General features: G+C 41.0%; 1 protein-coding gene across 1 annotated transcript in view; it reads right to left on the bottom strand.

Moving 5' to 3' along the window:
* The window catches only part of MGAM (maltase-glucoamylase), an 88,924-nt gene that overhangs the window by 44,687 nt on the left and 26,303 nt on the right, over positions 1 to 17,934 (bottom strand). The window contains exons 16-25 of the mRNA XM_082632820.1: positions 14,394 to 14,565; positions 13,018 to 13,134; positions 12,297 to 12,451; positions 9,987 to 10,071; positions 8,664 to 8,720; positions 8,004 to 8,128; positions 5,057 to 5,145; positions 4,351 to 4,400; positions 3,752 to 3,919; positions 862 to 1,014 (exon numbers count right to left, since the gene is read on the bottom strand). Coding sequence (XP_082488946.1) covers positions 862 to 1,014; positions 3,752 to 3,919; positions 4,351 to 4,400; positions 5,057 to 5,145; positions 8,004 to 8,128; positions 8,664 to 8,720; positions 9,987 to 10,071; positions 12,297 to 12,451; positions 13,018 to 13,134; positions 14,394 to 14,565 — 1,171 coding nt within the window. The remainder of the gene's footprint in view (positions 1 to 861; positions 1,015 to 3,751; positions 3,920 to 4,350; positions 4,401 to 5,056; positions 5,146 to 8,003; positions 8,129 to 8,663; positions 8,721 to 9,986; positions 10,072 to 12,296; positions 12,452 to 13,017; positions 13,135 to 14,393; positions 14,566 to 17,934) is intronic.

Below are 17,934 nucleotides of genomic sequence, written 5' to 3'. Positions count from 1 at the left end.
TTCTTCACATCCAGATAAAAACTCAGGTTACTTTGGAAGTCTGTCCTTTCTGTGGATTTTAAGTAGTAATATAGGCACTGGTGCTATGCTTGTGAAATTGTAGATTAAGTGTAGAGGATTTTACAAAATTACAATGAGGTACCACCTCGCACTGTTAGGAATGGCCATCATTAAAAAGTCTACAAATAAATGCTAGAGAGGGTATGAAGAAAAGGGAATCCTCCTACACTGTTGGTGGGAATGTAAATTGGTGTGGCCACTGTGGAAAACAGTATGGAGGTCCCTCAAAAAACTAAAAATAGAGTTGACATATGATTCAGCAATCCCACTCCTGGGCATATACCCAGAAAAAACTACAATTCAAAAAGATACATGCACCCCTATGTTCATAGCTGTACTATTCACAATAGCCAGGACATAGAAACAGCCTAAATGTCCATCAACAGATGAATGGATAAAGAAGATGTGGTACATATATACAATGGACTACTACACAGCCATAAAAAAGACTGAAATAATGCCATTTGCAGCAACATGGATGGACCCAGGGATTATCGTACTGAGTGAAGTAAGTTAGATAGAGAAAGACAAATACCATATATATCACTTATATGTGGAATCTAAACTGTGACACAAACGAACCTATCTACAAAACAGAAACAGACTCACAGACATAAAGAACAGACTTGAGGTTGCCAAGGGGGAGGGGGGTGGGGGAGGGATGGATTGTGAGTTTGGGGCTAGCAGATGCAAGCTGTTATATAGAAGATGGATACACAACAAGGTCCTACTCTATAGCACAGGGAACTATATTCAATATCCTGGGACGTTAATGTACATTAACACCATCACTACGGTTACCTCCCAGACACAGCCGCGGGCAGTACAGTTTTCTGCAGAGGCACCATTCTCATCAGGATAACAGTCTATTTTTTCTGCATCCCTTATCTTCACATCCCACTCCACTGTGTATATTCCTCCCAGGACAAGATCAATTTCTGTGATAAGGGCCACCTGTAAGAATGGGAAAGTATCAAGCAAATGTACCCTCAAGACAAAGACCTTGTAAGGTCTGAAACTTCTTTTAGGAAAGAAAATAGAAATCAGACCAGACTCTCAACAATCTAAGCAATATAGCACTGGAGCTTACACAAAGAGAGAGAGGGCAGAGATCTAACCAGTAACCACAGGGCAAATGGCACAATTCTATCAGAATTTGTACATAACATTTTGAAAAGAATCAGGTCAACTACAACCTTCTGTAATCACCCCTTTCTTTCCTCCCCTGACTCCTCTTCTGATCCTTATTTTGTCAGGAAGGCTCTCTTCTGCAGCCCCCTTGTAGCACAGCACACACAAGCACGTGGTGTCACCCCATACCGAGCTCATCATTTTGTTCTCCATTCCCCAAACAGCATTCCCCACTGGTCTGGAGTAGGGGCAAAAACACAGAAATAAGAATCCTGTGTGGCCTGGGTTCTCCCCTCCATTCCACTGTGGAAACGTAGACAAACTATTTCAATTCCTTGGGTCTCAGTTTCACCAACTGCAAAACTGGTGAGTTGGCAAAATCATTACATTTTCTTCCATTTCTAACATCCCAGCCTCTTCACTTCCCCAAGCCCAGAGCCTCAAGACTTGACATTTTCTTTGAGTCCCATTCACTAATTCAAACATTTAATATTCTTCTATGTGTTTTTCTTATGGTCATCTCCTCTTTAATTAGTAATTTCCATAGTGAAAGTTCTCATTTGTCTAGAGGCATGAAATCTCATGCTAAGGATTATCATCCTTCTTCCAGTCTCTCCCCAGTCTACGTTCATCTTGCACTTCCCTGTACCTCAAACCCCACCCCAGAACAACGCTCTCACAATGGCACATATTGATTCAAGGATCAATATGAGACCCTTTGAGAATCAGATCAGATCCTTCTTATTTTGGCACCTAAAACCCTCCAAAATCTGACCACAAGTTAATCTGTCCAAACTGATCCCCTTCCAAAATTGGATCCTACCTATTCTAGTTATTCAGTACTCACAGACTAACAAAAGGCTATTCTCAGTCCCGAGACTGGCTTATTCTGATAACTCAACCTTGACTGCTTTATCTAAGCAAATGCCCTTTCTAGGAAAATGGTGCTTATCTGTGGAATTTACTGCTAGCTGCCTGCCCTCTGTAAAGTTCCCTTCTTACTATTTCAGTTTAGAGCACTAAAGTTCTCCATTAAGAACTATTTTTTTGAAGCCATGTAACACAGCTGTGGCCATTAATAGGTAAGTGCAAGTCCATTGGCCAAGTATTTCTTTCTTGATCTAAGGGCCCGCCCCTCCCTTCCCTTCACCTTCACCTTTCCCTTTTCCTTCCAGCTTCTTTGTCTTTGTTTATTATTATTTGTTCTCTAACAAGGCTAGAGTGACTGGAATTAAGCCACCATTTCCAATCACAAGAGAAGAAAAGACCTCAACCCTGACAACCTTGAGCCACTAAACCAATGCCAGCAACTGACCACTGCCTAAACTTCCAATCCCAGAAGGGAAAAAAATCCCAATTTGTTTAAACTACCATTTTGCTGAGTCTCCTGTCACTTGCAGCTGAACAAATCTCTACCAGATGTACCATCTTTCAAGGTCCAGCTCTAGCTAGCCCTGATGTCTCCAAAGGTTTGCTCAATGACTCTGTTAAGCTTTGAATATGAAATTGGGCAGAATATACATTAACATTTCCTAGAGGTAGGGTTGGGTTGCCTGTCCCCTTCCCAATAGTTTCATGTGTTTCTCCACCACCTAAATTCGAACAATAAAACAGTTCCTTTGGTTGTATATTTATTAATATATTTATCAAACATTTAATTAGTTTATTTTTATATGTGCATCTTTCAAATGGCTTGCACTTTGCTGTACACACAACTAGCCATATAATACTTTATTTCTAACTTTATAATGTATGCACCCTCAATGTATGTTGTCAAGACAAAATGTCAAATGCAACCAATATATCATTATAGTAGAAGATTAAATTTACTTATTTTCTCCAAATTTGGACGGTCCCTCACAAACCACACTGACCCAGTAGTTCCCAATCCCAGATCATTTGGAGCACCTGTAGCAGGGAGTGTGGGGGGGAAAGGATTCCTCATAACACTAAGATTTCAGAGGAGCTGATTACACCCTAACCAGGAACTTCAGGCCTCATTAAAAGTGAGGAAAAATTATTTTATTATTATCACCTAACCAAGTGAGTAGCCATTAGCTAAGCTTATCCAATTCTTTGACTTAAAATATCTCCTAAAAATGTATGTGTTGGAGTGAGACTCTATATAGCTCAATACAGTAAAAGAAAAAAAAAAAAAAAGCACCTCGAAATTTTAATTAATGGGACTCCCACCTCCCACCTCAACCCTTCTAGCATCAATCAATCAGCAGCTTTCAGACCCAGTTTTCCTCCAATCCTGTTCCCGACACTCCTGACTTCACTCTTCTTCTGTTCCAGTCAGAGAGGACAGAAGACTGAGGGGCAGATAAGGGAATAAAGATGAAAAGACCAGTTTACCTCCTCCTATGTGTCAGCAGCTCCTTTGTTAATCCCAGCTCTGGCCGACTCTTTATTTTTTTCTGTCCTAACCCTCTGACTCCCCTCCCCAGTCTTCAGAGTGTGCTCTGGTCCTTCAGAAACCCATGCAACCTTGGCAAGAAGGAACATCATAAGCAATGAAGAATTCTTTACAAACTATCTCAACAAAATGGGGTTTTACCTGGAGGTTAGAATCATAAGTGACATTAGGAGAAACTTGAATTTCAACACCGTTGTGTTTCACTGTAACATTGGTAGGTTCCTGGGTCCCAAGGATTTTAATCTCTTTAAATGCTAAATTATTGGGGTCTGTGTAGGTTGATTGCAAAATCTTCACATCCAAGTGGTTCTGCAAAACAGTTAAGTACAAAGATCTGCCTTAAATACACATATTCTCAAATCACTCCAATACTTCATCCTAGACCAGATACTCAAAACCGCTCCGAATGGCTCTTAGCTGTCTCTACTAATGTGTGCTCAAGTACAAACTTATTTTTCCCCTGAGGGGGGCGGAAAAAGGAGAGAGAGAGAGAAACACACATACAGAGAGAGAAATTTTTTAAAACTTCATTTAAAAAGACTGCTTTGATTTATCCATATCATTGCCTCTTTTTACTAACATGAATGATTCAATTATTAGGTGTTAAGTCATAAACTGAAATGTGGTCATCTATTGTTATAAATGAAGCTACAAATATAATTACACACATTCACAAACACATATGAGCTAATGGTCAGATAAAAGCCCACACTTAAGATTCATAAAAATATACTACTCACTTGGGTGACGGAGAACTCACATAAGAGGTAAACTTTATTGGCCACAGTATCTGAAAGTGAGATTAAAACAAGTCAGACTCTGGCCTGCCCACTACAGAAGGACAGATTTCATCCCGGCACTCCTTGAAGCTACATGTTGAGAATGACAAGATTAGAGAGAGAGTTTCCAAGGCCAAGACACTGTTTTCCCTTTTCCTTCCTACCTTAACCTTGAAAAGGTTCGCTTCCATGGCATATGCCTCAAGTGAAGCTGTTTCCTAAGCTTGAGCCACAAGAATCATTAATGTATTGGAGACAGATTAAGAAGCATGGCTAGATTCGGGTTCACTAGAAAGGTGTCTTCTCACTGCCTGACTAGCACAGGTAGGTTTTACACATCATCCACGTTTGTTCCTAAGTATTTGCAGGGAAGATGTGTGCACTGAATGGCAGAAACAGTCTAGAAAACAATTCTTTCAGGTGCCATTTGATAATACAATGAGAGCCTATATATGCAGCTGGCCAGTGGGAGAATTCTAAGAGGTAGAGATGTGTTTTCCTTCCACCTGTGGTCCAACTACCACTATTCCTGAACAGCACAACTGAAATCAAAATTCTTCTCTCAAGTGATTAATGTTACTGGGCCTGGTGAGATTTCTCCCACCACTGAATGACCAGCAGGAGTAACTCGAAGATGCAGGTTTGGAAACGGCAACATTGTGCTCACCTTTCGTTTCCCCATCATCCCAGAAAAGTTCGCCTTTTGCTTCTTTGTTGTCATCCAGGGCAATGATAAGACCAAGAGGGTTCCTTCGACTGTGAGAAACAAGATTTATGTGAGAGGCAAAGACTTGGGACTCAAAGAATTTTGCTAAATGAGCTGTGAAGGATTCTATCAGATTTCAAATTGGACAGGTTACTAGCAGCAGATGGTTCTGCTTTTCTTCAGGCACAAAGGCAAAATCAACAGGGGTATCACTTTCTAGAATGGGTAATGTCACAGGCGAGAGCACCACTCTAAACATTAGCAATAAACATCTATGAAGGAGGCAAGAATTTAATCACCAGAATCACTGCAATAGCTACAATAAAACCTGCTGATGCTATTATTATTTTGAATACAGGCTATTAGAAGAGAAAGAAATCTGAGACAATAACTGGTTCAGCCTAATCATTTTACAGCTGATACATGGAGGAAAAGTATTAACTGCAGTCAGGGGGATATATTTGTTCCCTGCCTAAGAACGATGTTGACTCAGAAAGCAAGAAAATACAATAAGGTCCATCTATATAATGGCAATTTTCCTAATTTGATTATTTATTATTAGTTCATTTCGAGAGAGAAAAAGAAAACATTCTAATTATCTGCTTTATAACTCAGAATGTAAAACACAAAACACTACTCAAAAGATGCTGAAATAGATGCACATAGAGAAAGAGGGAGAAAGAAGGAGCAACTGCATTTAAATCTCTCCTTATTTCACCCCTCCTCTAGACCACCTCCCGATTTCCTACTCCTGTTGCATCCCTCACACCCCCTACTATATTCTTTCATAGGTCAGCCTTCCACTGTGCCCTGTGCAAGCCAGGTTCCAGTGTCAACAAAATCACCTGCTTTCACTTAACACGTACTGAATAGCTTTCATTGCTAGGAAGTCTAAGAGATACAAAAACAAATAAACCAGAACTACATTGATGACCTTAAATATTGTAAGAAAGATTAAACATATTCACCAAATAGTCAAAACAGAAAGTAAAGAGTGACACAAAAGTTAAAATCCTTACAGGAGTCCACAGTGACACTTGGAGCAGTATGGTGGCCTAGATATTCTGGAGGACACTGTATACTCTTAAGGACTCACCCACTAAAATACTACTTGGCCCTAGATAAATTAAACACATGGTCCTTGAAGGGTGCTAATGTGAAACCCAAGTTGACAACAGTCCTGGCTTGCAACCAAAGAGCAGGCTAAGCATCTCTGGGGGAATGAGACCTATTTGGATCCTTGAGATCACCACATTTGAAAAACCAAAACATTACTAAATACACAAGGTAACAAGCCAACATGAAAGAAAGTTGGCAAAAACAACTAACAATAGATTTAGATTCCACTAAGGATTTTAGATAATAGACTTTTCAGTTACAAAGTATAGAATAACTATGACTGAAATACTTAACAATATTAAGGGAAAAAAAGTATTAAAAAATGACCAGAAGGGCTTCCCTGGTGGCGCAGTGGTTGGGAGTCCACCTGCCGATGCAGGGGACACGGGTCCGTGCCCCGGTCTGGGAAGATCCCACATGCCGCAGAGCGGCTGGGCCCATGAGCCATGGCCACTGAGCCTGCGCATCCGGAGCCTGTGCTCCGCAACGGGAGAGGCCACAACAGTGAGAGGCCCGCGTACCGCAAAAAAAAAAAAAAAAAAAAAAAAGACCAGAAAATTGGAAGTGGCAGCACACCCTCTGCTGGAATTGTTGGGGAAGATTTCTCGCAGATGAAATCAGAGTGTAATTTGGAAGATGATTAAGAATGTATCAGGCAAAGAATGCTGAAAAGGGTAATAAGTGCTGAAGCCCAAATGCAGGGAAATAGATGAGTATGTTTGGAGAATAACAAGATTTTTGGCATGGCTGTTCTATAGGTGTGTGGTAAGGTGTGTCAGGAGACACAGATTAACTTGAAACCAGATTATGGTTGGCCTTGAGCAACCTACTAATGATAGAATTTAGACTTTAATCTGGGAAGCAACAAATTGAGATCTTCACTTTGGAAAGACAATTTTGGTATCAGTGTGCAGAACAGCATGAAGCTGAATAGTTAGAGAAAAAGAAACCAGGTAGTATTTGGATATATATGTATTTTCCATCAGTATCACAAAAGTTTAAATCTGAAAAATTATGGCAGTAAGGAAGGTTCAAAAGAAAAAGACTTCTAACCTCCAAAAAACCACATCTATTAAAAGCAAATTAGCTAATACGTTTAGAGACACAGATGTGAATGTGTGCCTCTTTAGTACAGATGGAGTCTATAATTTGAGCATCAAAGAATCATCAAGGAGAAATGAGTGACATGAAGGAGATATGAAGTGCACAGGACGTAATTTTTGAACCACGTTTTGCATCACAAGAAAGAAATGGCTCAGTGGGAAGAAAGAAACAGGAAATTGAGATTATAGGGGAGTGGAAAGTGGACCCCACTCCCTAGAAATGAGAATGAAGAGTCGAGTGCCTAGCAAGGTAGAACGATGGTCTGATAAAGGAAGGTGGAGTGATCAACAGACCCCATTTGCCCGGAATTGAGAAGTTTCCCAAAACATGAGACTTTCAGGGCTAAAACTGACATGTTCCTAGGAAAACTAGGAAGGTTCACCATCCTAGCAGTCAGTATGTTTCGAGGGGAAAGTCGGGGGGTTAAGGAAGGACAGGATTAGGTCTTTCAAAATCCATTTGGATGCAGCTCTAAATCACAGCTTCCCCAGAAGAGGCCCACAGAAATCCAGGGAACAGTTTGATGACCACACACACACACACACACACACACACACACACACGTACCCTTCCTCCCCACATTCCACGTAATGCTTCAGCATCTTCTACATGGGCAACAGATGGGAACAGAAACAACTAGGTTTGTCAGCCTCCCCCTTAAAGGAAACTCCCAGCCATGCTATACCTGGCTACAGTGGTTGTGGCTGGCTGCTGTGTGGGGAAGATGTAGCCTCCTCGAAGGTGAAGTCCAATTTTGTCTCCAGGAAGTTCCATCTCCACTTTTTGCTTCCTCCATTTCACTCGGCCCCCCTGATACACGTAGACAAATCAAACACATTGGCATGAGCACATCACCGCTACCTCTTAACCACACGCAGAGTTATCTCCAGCTCTTTCCTTCTCCCACCTAGTTGAATTGCTATCTAGTCAGGCATCAAGCAAGAAAAGGGAAAGAATTTAAGAACAACGGGTTTTGTGATCAGCTGGGGGCTTGGGGAACATATATCACGCTGAGGCTATTTGACATACGTTATACAAACTGATAGTTTTCTGAACAAGAATCTCACTTATAACCAGGCTCAAATTGTCCATCGGCCCCAATATTTGCCCACGAGACATTCTACTTCCATCTTTATCTTGCTGCTGAATAAAGTATATGAAAGTATCTTTTACAGATTTCATCATGACTGATGTCGAGTGACTTCGTCTCACTTTACTGACTCTGCTATGAAATCACTGCAAACACGATAGAAACATTCCTCAGTGCATGGATAGATGTTTCTGTCTACCCAGACGTATCTTGTCTATGCAGCTTGAAGAGTTTAAGAAAGTCAAAGCTACTTACAGTCTCATAGTCATACCAGATGGCATCAGGCACATACGCTGTCACTTTCTCTGCACCCTGAAATTAAAACAAACTATTGTCCTTTATGGCCCAGCCTCTGAAGGGGATAAAACTTCTTAATCACAAACTGAGAATGCATAAATGGCCTTTCTTTTCTCTACCAACTTGTGCTTTTCTTCTAACAGAGGCAATAACTTGCCACTCAAAGAAAAATTCCAGATGGGACCATATTAGGAATAATCATAATATTGAAATAGGTGTTGTGGTAAAAATTTCAGCTTTAGAGTCACAGAAGCAGATGTGATGACAGTGAGGCAAAGAGACAGAACAAGGAATGCGGGCAGCCTCTAGAAGGTGGAAGAGGCACGGAAATGGATTTCTCCCTTAGAGCCTCTAGAAGCAACCGGCCCCACCAACATGGTGATTTTAGCCCAGTGAGACCCATTTTGGGCTTCCGACCTCCAGAAATGTAAGATAATAGATTTTTGTTGTTATGAGCCACTGCATTTGTGGTAATTTGTTACAGCAGCGATAGGAAACTAATACAGCCTTCTCTAGCACAAACCAGACCAGTTAGCAGAGTCAATTGCAGCCAGGTGGAAAACAGGAACAAGGACATGACGGTGTATAGAAGTGATGAAACAAGAACCAGGAAAATCTGGGACTCCCTTCACTGGTTGAGAGGCAAGTTCTGCTTGGAGGAAAGGATGTAAGAGAAGTGCCGTGAGACATCAGTGCTGTGAAGCTGGGCTTGGCAGAGAGGGCAGGGCTGGAGGGTGGGATTTTGAATAATTTTTTTAAAATTCCAGCTTTACACTGCGTACCTCATTTAATCTTCCCACTAGTCTCCAGTGATACATACTATTATTATCTCATCTTACAGCTGAGGAAGCAGCACATAATTTCCCCCAGATGGCACTGGTACCAAGTGGCAGAGACAACAAACACACCCAGATCACCCTGACCTTAGAGTGAGTGCTGGGTCACTGCTCCCTCCTGCCTCTGCATCCTGGGACAAGTCATCATCTGCTATGAGAATCTGACAACACATAGGACAATTCTTAAACCCAGAGGCACCCGTAGATGCTTCTATACTGATTGGAAGCTTGGTCAAGGACAAAAGACTTCTAGAGACAAAAATGTGTACCCATCAGATACCCATCTTCCCCAAACTCCAACACACCATCTTCAAGGCTGCCCCAGCCACAGATGTTGGAAATGGGTTTGGAAGAGAAAGAGGACAAATGGCTCCAAGAAGAGAGGAGTCTGGAGTTAGCAGGAGCAGAACAGAGACCACCAGTGTGTCTCGGCGGGAACACTTGCCTCAGCCAGAACCGGAGTGATGAGGAGGCCGGGCCCCCATAAAAACTGTTGCTGCACATCCCAAGTGTTGCTGTCCTCGTAGAACCTAGAGACCAGAGAAATTTTCAATGACATTTGGGCCAGTGCTTTCTGGCAGCTCTCCCCCAAGCCTGTCTAAAACTTGCAGGCTCCCTGCCTGGGGCAAATTCCCAAAATTATTCCGTGACACCTATTCAATCCTTGTCTCCCCACTCCTGCAGGCAGATCCACCTTCCCTAGCCCCTGCACCCTCCTATTCTTTCCCCAATTTGGACAGAAGTTCCTATATCAGTATCTCTATGCTAGGCAGGTTCCAGGCTACAATTCTATTTGTCATATCCCCCTTAAAAAAATAAGTAAAACAAGCAAGACATTTTAAAACTTCAGCTATCCAAAAGGAACTAGATCTGACCACCCAAAAAAAGCAGACAAAAACTTGACTCTTTTCTCTTTTAGGATACCTACCTTTTAATAGAGGATTCTGGGAGATAGCTAGAACTTACCCACAATAATGAATATATAATATATATTATAATAATATATGCCTGAGGGCCTAAAATGTCAGACACAGAAGGGAATTAACTGTATTTTGATTTTGACAAGAAAAAGTCTTTTATTTCATAGACTATAAAATTATTGTGTTAATTTTTAATAAGCGAGACCTGGGTTACTTTTTTCTTTTTCTATGATATGACCAATATAGACCTCAAAGATGCCCCCATTGATGACAAGCAAGTATATCCTCCAATATCCAGGCACTCTGGCTTTCAGAATATCTGTGCTCAAAACTGTTAGAATGAATTCACTTAAAAGCCAACCAATAAAACTGGTTGAGGCTTTTCTCTACATAGCATCAAACATAGTTCAACGTAATATCTCTATTTTCATGTTTTTTTTTTTTTTTTTTTTTGCATCATGTACACGGAGCATTACTGTTCCCACTGTTCAAGCCCTGAGAAATGCTACCAAAGGCATGAGCGACTGGGGCAGGGTCCCCGCCTAAATCACAGCTTCCGTCTCAAGCCAGTTCCGTACACTTCCCAGCACCATCTTCAATCCTCAGGTTTCTAAACAAGGCTTCCGGCTCCTAATTCTGCCAGGGCCAGTCATGAGAAAGCAAACCCCACTGCAGAGCTACTCACTCTGCAGCCACCAGAGGGTCCCACAGCATTAGCTAGGAAGCGAGGACACACCCTCTCCTACTACAAATCACCAAGCTTAAATTTCCCCGGTGCCTCACAGCAGCTTCCCCGAGATTCCAGCCCCAAAACAGGATTGCCTGGAAACCCCAGAGCTATTTGCCGGCTAATATTATAGAGGCATCAGTTCATACTAAGTGGCCAGCTTTAAGGAAAGTCTCTTAAGTGTTCTGTTTTTAGAGTCAAATTAGAGATACTCATTGGCTGACAATAAAAAGTCTGAATTCAGGAAATCCTCCATACTATTCTTATTAGTATGTAAATGACAGGCTCATTCCTAGAGCCTGAACATGGTGCATTACAAAAGCGACCATCAGGTTCAAGCTATCAAATCCTTTAAATTAAGGCTAAAGAAACTAAGGATGAAAGAACTTAAATGATTTGTCTAAGGTATAGAGTTAGTTGGTGGAACAAAGACCCCAAATTCCACAACTTTTAGTCTAGTTCTCTCCCCAGAAGGGAACAGGCTATAATACTTAATTATAACTAAAATAGTACATAGGCAATAGCCTTGCAAATACCAACTCATTATTCAAGTTAAAAAAATATATCTGAGTAACTGTTTGGATTGTTTTAATTTTCACTTTTTTTTTTTTTTTTTTTTTTGCGGTACGCGGGCCTCTCACTGTTGTGGCCTCTCCCATTGCGGAGCACAGGCTCCGGACGTGCAGGCTCAGCGGCCATGGCTCACGGGCTTAGCCGCTCCGCAGCATATGGGATCCTCCCGGACCTGGGCACGAACCCATGGTCCCCTGCATCGGCAGGCGGACTCTTAACCACTGCACCACCAGGGAAGCCCCACTCATTTTTTTTTAAATATTTGTTTATTCATTTAGGATGCTGCCGGTCTTAGTTGCAGCTCGTGGGATCTTCGTTGTGGCATGCAGACTCTTAGTTGAGTGAGAACTCTTGGTTTTGACTTGTATGCAGGATCTAGTTTCCCGACCAGGGATTGAACCCAGGCCCCCTTCATTGGGAGCACAGAGTCTTACCTGCTAGACCACCAGGGAAGTCCCTTCACTCTTATATTTGATGATACAGTCAATGTCACCCAGTTACATTAACAAAATTCCTTTGGGCTAGGTGAACTTACTCATGCAGAAGGGGCCTGGCCACCGTGTCCCCCTGGCTGTGAGCACGGTAGAAGAGGGTGTAGAGATAGGGCAATAGAGCATAGCGGATGGTAAGGTAGTGCCTGGAGGAATTCAACAGCAGAGAGTCAGCTCCAAAGGAGGCAGGATCCTGGGCCTGGGAAGAAACAAGAGGTTGCAATTGACACCTGGTTACAAATAAGAAAAGCCTCTGGAGATATCAGACCCCATTCATCACAACCAAGAGTTTTGTTCCTGCAAGACCTGAGGCCTACCTTGCAAATTTTGCCTCTGAGCAGTAGGGTTGGGCAAAGGGAGATCATTCCACCAAGTTAAGTGGCCATTCTTCACCCTGCACTGCATCCCCCCTCATTCATTCTATGGGTGCTCTTGGTAGACTGCCATTTAAATAACTTTGAAGTATTTCCTCATTTGATTCTCACTACAAAATGAGCAATGTAAATAAAGTATATAGAGGTTTGATTAAAAACCTTCACACTCGCCATTTCCTTGACTGCCGCGGTAGAAATAGCAGGGGTTGCGTCGGCAGGGCATTTTAATGGTGCATCATGAGTCCTGGTTAATTGCAAACGGTGGTCCCAATTAGCCTAAGTGAAGCACCAGGTAGGAAGTTGGCTCAACAGATTTCTTGGACAGGATACAGGTAGATCCAGTCCTAATGTATGCCAAGTCTATTTTGCTCATATCTCCTGGGAGACTTACCTTGTAGCCTTGGCCATTGTGATTCCTGGAAAAGGGATAGAACGCTCCCAGCTGCATCCACCTCCTGCAGAGCTCTTCAGGAGCATCCAATGTAAAGCCACATATGTCAGAACCCACCTGGAAGGACACACAGACAGCGACGGCATGTGTACCTCACTTCCATTACCGCCCCTGCTCCTGGGCTTTGCTTTCCACCAGGGACCTACCAGCTGTACTTGGCTAACCTCTTCCTGAGAAGGCTACTTCGGTGTGATGGAACTGGGCTAAATCCTATGTCCACTTTACTGCCAGGTGAATGCAAATGAATTACTTAACCTTTCTGTGCCTCAGTTTCCTCATTTTGTTAAAGTGGGCACTCTAGGGTTTTAGTAAATGAGAAAATGGAAGTAAAACACTTGATGCACGATAGTTTTTTGGTGAATACCAACTAGAAATACCGTTGATATTATTACCTTGACCACAGCACTAGGAGAATTAATTTTCCAAAGCCTAATTCTGATCAGGTCATTCATCTATTCAAAAATCCCCAGGGTCTCCTGCTGCCTGCCCTACTAGCACCTCAAAACCTGGTTCCAACCCGCCTTTCCAGCATCATTTCTCATTCCAGTCCTACACTCCAATCCTTAGGGACACTCAAATTCTGCCCCTTGCTGGTCTCAGTCTTAAAATTTCTCAGTCTTAAAATGACCTCCCCCCATCAGTCTGATAAAACATACCCACTTTCAAGGTTAAACTCAAGTGCTATCTTTTGCATGAAGTTACTATTTACTCCCTCCCGGGACTCCCATTGTTCCTTGTAATCTTGTTAGAGTTGTTAAGTCCCTTTCTCAGGATTTCTTTTAACATTTAAATGATATGTTCCTGTTTGCACTTTCACTCTAGCTTGTCATAATTATGTGTGTGTGTGTGTGTGTATATATATAGAGAGAGAGATAGAGAGAGAGAGACAGAGACAGAGACAGAGAAAGAGAGACTTTGGGGGTGTGCGGAAGGAAGGTGTTTCTGTTACTATATTTATGTTTCTCTCCCCCCTCACCATGCATACTTAGCTCAATGCCTTGCTCGAAGTAAGAGCTCAATAAACAGATATGCTGAATTTAACTAAAAGATGCCAACTGTAACCTTAAGGACATGTGCACTTTTTTGTGTGTATGTTGTACTTTAAAAAAAAATATTCCAACGATACCACTTCAAGCTTGCACCTTCTATCCTTATAAGGCAGTACAGGAAAGAATGTCGTGGCATCAGTGTCATACTGATGTGGATGAAGCACATAACCCTCCAGACTGTAAATCCCTGGGCCATGGAGGGCAGTAGAGGGGAGCTTTATCATTTGAAAAACATGAGGCATTCTGGGGACTGGGATGTGGACTCACCATTGGGATACCAAAAAGGTTGAACTCGAGCATGCCAGTGATGGACCATCGAAGGTCATTCCAGGTGGCTGCATTGTCTCCTAACCAGTGGGCTGCAAACTTGCCAGACCCCGCAAAGGTAGAACGGGTTAAAATGAAGCTTCTTCTGTTAGGGAACACAGTCTTGACAGCTCTAGAAAGGGAGAGAGACTTAGGGAGTCATTGTTGACCTTAGTGTGTCTTAGCCCAGAGGACAGAGTGATAATATCCAGGATCTCAAGTTAATACCTCACTCTTCTCTTCTAGTTCTCTCCTGTAGAGTTAGAGTTGCTGTTGGGAGCAGACTGTACCACTGAGTATGTTTATATTTCGTTTTGTTTTAGGCATTTTATGTACATCATTAACTCCATAATTTCAAAGTTCAGTAGAAGGATACTAAGCCAGTACCTAAAACCCCAAAGCACATGAAGTCTATAAGTTACTTAACCCTCCATACACCAGTCTATAACAGTATGGCAGAGAGGAAAATACATGGGCCTTGGACTCACGCAGAAATGAGTCCAAATTTTGCTCTTACATTTTATTAGCTGTTTGACCTTGGTCAAATTACTTCTCTTTCTTTCTACCAACCTTCCATTCATTCATTTATTCATTTTTTCTTTCATTATACACAGTACACAAATACTTATTGGATTACTTCCTCCCTATGTGACCAGGATTTTCTTCATTCATTCAATAATAACAACCATACTTATCTTGCCAAATTTTTTTTTACATTCTTTTTTCTGTATTGCTGGTTTATTTTTTTTTAATATAGCAAGTTCTTATTAGTTATCTATTTTATACACATCAGTGTATACATGTCCATCCCAACCTCCCAATTCATCCCACCACCCCCACCCCGCCTTCTCCTCTTGGTGTCCATACGTTTGTTCTCTATATCTGTGTCTTCATTTGTACCATTTTTCTAGATTCAACATATATGCATTAATATATGATATTTGTTTTTCTATTTCTGACTTACTTCACTCTGTATGACAGTCTCTAGGTCCATCCACGTCTCAACAAATGACACAATTTCATTCTTTTTTATGGCTGAGTAATATTCCATTGTATATATGCACCACATCTTCTCTATCCATTCGTCTGTTGATGGGCATTTAGGTTGCTTCCATGACCTGGCTATCATAAATAGTGCTGCAATGAACACTGGGGTGCATGTGTCTTTCTGAATTATGGTTTTCTCTGGGTAAAGGCTCACTAGTGGGATTGCTGAGTCATATGATAATTCTATTTTTAGTTGTTTAAGGAATCTCCATACTGTTCTCCATAGTGGCTCTATCAATTTACATTCCCACCAACAGTGTAAGAGGGTTCCCTTTTCTCCACACCCTCTCTAGCATTTGTTTGTAAACTTTCTGATGATGCCCATTCTAACTGGTGTGAGGTGATACCTCATTGTAGTTTTGATTTGCATTTCTCTATAATTAGTGATGTTGAGCAGCTTTTCATGTGCCTCGTGGCCACCTGTACATCTTCTTTGGAGAAATGTCTATTTAGGTTTTCTGCCCATTTTTTGATTGGGTTGTTTGTTTTTTTAATATTGAGCTGCATGAGCTGTTTATGTATTTTGGAGATTAATCCTTTGTCCATTGATTCGTTTGCAAATATTTTCTCCCATTCTGAGGGCTGTCTTATCATCTTGTTTATAGTTTCCTTTGCTGTGCAAAAGCTTTTAAGTTTCATTAGGTCCTATTTGTTTATTTTTATTTCCATTACTCTGGGAGATGGGTCAAAAAAAATCTTGCAGTGATTTGTGTCAAAGAGTGTTCTTCCTATGTTTCCCTCTAAGATTTTTACAGTGTCCGGTCTTACATTTAAGTCTTTAATCCATTGTGAGTTTATCTTTGTGTATGGTGTTAGGGAGTGTTCTAATTTCATTCTTTTACATGTAGCTGTCCAGTTTTCCCAGCACCACTTATTGAAGAGGCTGTCTTTTCTCCATTGTATATCCTTGCCTCCTTTGTCATAAATTAGTTGACCATAGGTGTGTGGGTTTATCTCTGGGCTTTCTATCCTGTTCCATTGATCTATATTTCTGTTTTGTGCCAGTACCATACTGTCTTCATCACTGTAGCTTTGTAGCATAGCCTGAAGGCAGGGAGCCTGATTCCTCCCACTCTGTTTTTCTTTCTCAATATTGCATTGACTATTCGAGGTCTTTTGTGTTTCCATACAAATTGTGAAATTTTTTGTTGTAGTTTTGTGAAGAATGCCATTGGTAGTTTGATAGGGATTGCACTGAATCTGCAGATTGCTTTGGGTAGTATAGTCATTTTCACAATGTTGAGTCTTCCGATCCAAATACATGGTATATCTCTCCATCTGTTTGTATTGTCTTTAATTTCTTTCATCAGTGTCTTATAGTTTTCTGCATACAGGTCTTTTGTCTCCATAGGTAGGTTTATTCCTAGATATTTTATTCTTTTTGTTGCAATGGTAAGTGGTAAACGTTTCCTTAATTTCTCTTTCAGATTTTTTGTTGTTAGTGTATAGGAATGCAAGAGATTTCTGTGCATTAATTTTGTATCCTGCTACTTTATCAAATTCATTGATTAGCTCTAGTAGTTTTCTGGTAGCATCTTTAGGATACTGTATGTATAGTATCATATCATCTGCAAACAATGACAGTTTTACTTCTTCTTTTCCAATTTGTATTTCTTTTACTTCTTTTTCTTCTCTGATTGCTGTGGCTAAAACTTCCAAAACTATGTTGAATAATAGTGGTGAGAGTGGGCAACCTTGTCTTGTTCCTAATCTTAGAGAAAATGGTTTCAGTTTTTCACCACTGAGAATGATGTTGGCTGTGGGTTTGTCATATATGGCCTTTATTGTGTTGAAGTAGGTTCCCTCTATGCCCATTTTCTGGACAGTTTTTATCAAAAATGTGTGTTGAATTTTGTCAAAAGCTTTTTCTGCATCTATCGAGATGATCATATGGTTTTCATCCTTCAATTTGTTAATATGGTGCATCACATTGATTGATTTGCATATATTGAAGAATCCTTGCATTCCTGGGATAAATCCTACTTGATCATGGTGTATGATCTTTTAAATGTGTTGTTGGATTCTGTTTGCTAGTATTTTGTTCAGGATTTTTGTATCTATATTCATCAGTGATATTGGTCTGTAATTTTCTTTTTTTGTAATATCTTTGTCTGGTTTTGGTATCAGGATTATGGTGGCCTCGTAGAATGAGTTTGGGAGTGTTCATTCGTCTGCAATTTTTTGCAAGAGTCTCAGAAGGATGGGTGTTAGGCTCTTCTCTAAATGTTTGATAGGATTCACCTGTGAAGCCATCTGGTCCCAGACTTTTGTTTGTTGGAAGATTTTTAATCACAGTTTCAATTTCATTACTTGTGCTAGGTCTGTTCATATTTTCTATTTCTTCCTGGTTCAGTCTTGGAAGGTTATACCTTTCTAAGAATTTGTCTATTTCTTCCAGGTTGTCCATTTTATTGGCATAGAGTTGCTTGCAGTAGTCTCTTAGAATGCTTTGTAT

The sequence above is a fragment of the Mesoplodon mirus genome (genome assembly GCF_964341445.2).
Source record: "Mesoplodon mirus genome assembly, chromosome: 9".
Taxonomy (NCBI): Eukaryota; Metazoa; Chordata; class Mammalia; order Artiodactyla; family Ziphiidae; genus Mesoplodon; species Mesoplodon mirus.
The sequence above is the reverse complement of the archived record's forward strand: the minus strand, read 5'-3'. Positions and strand labels throughout refer to the sequence as shown.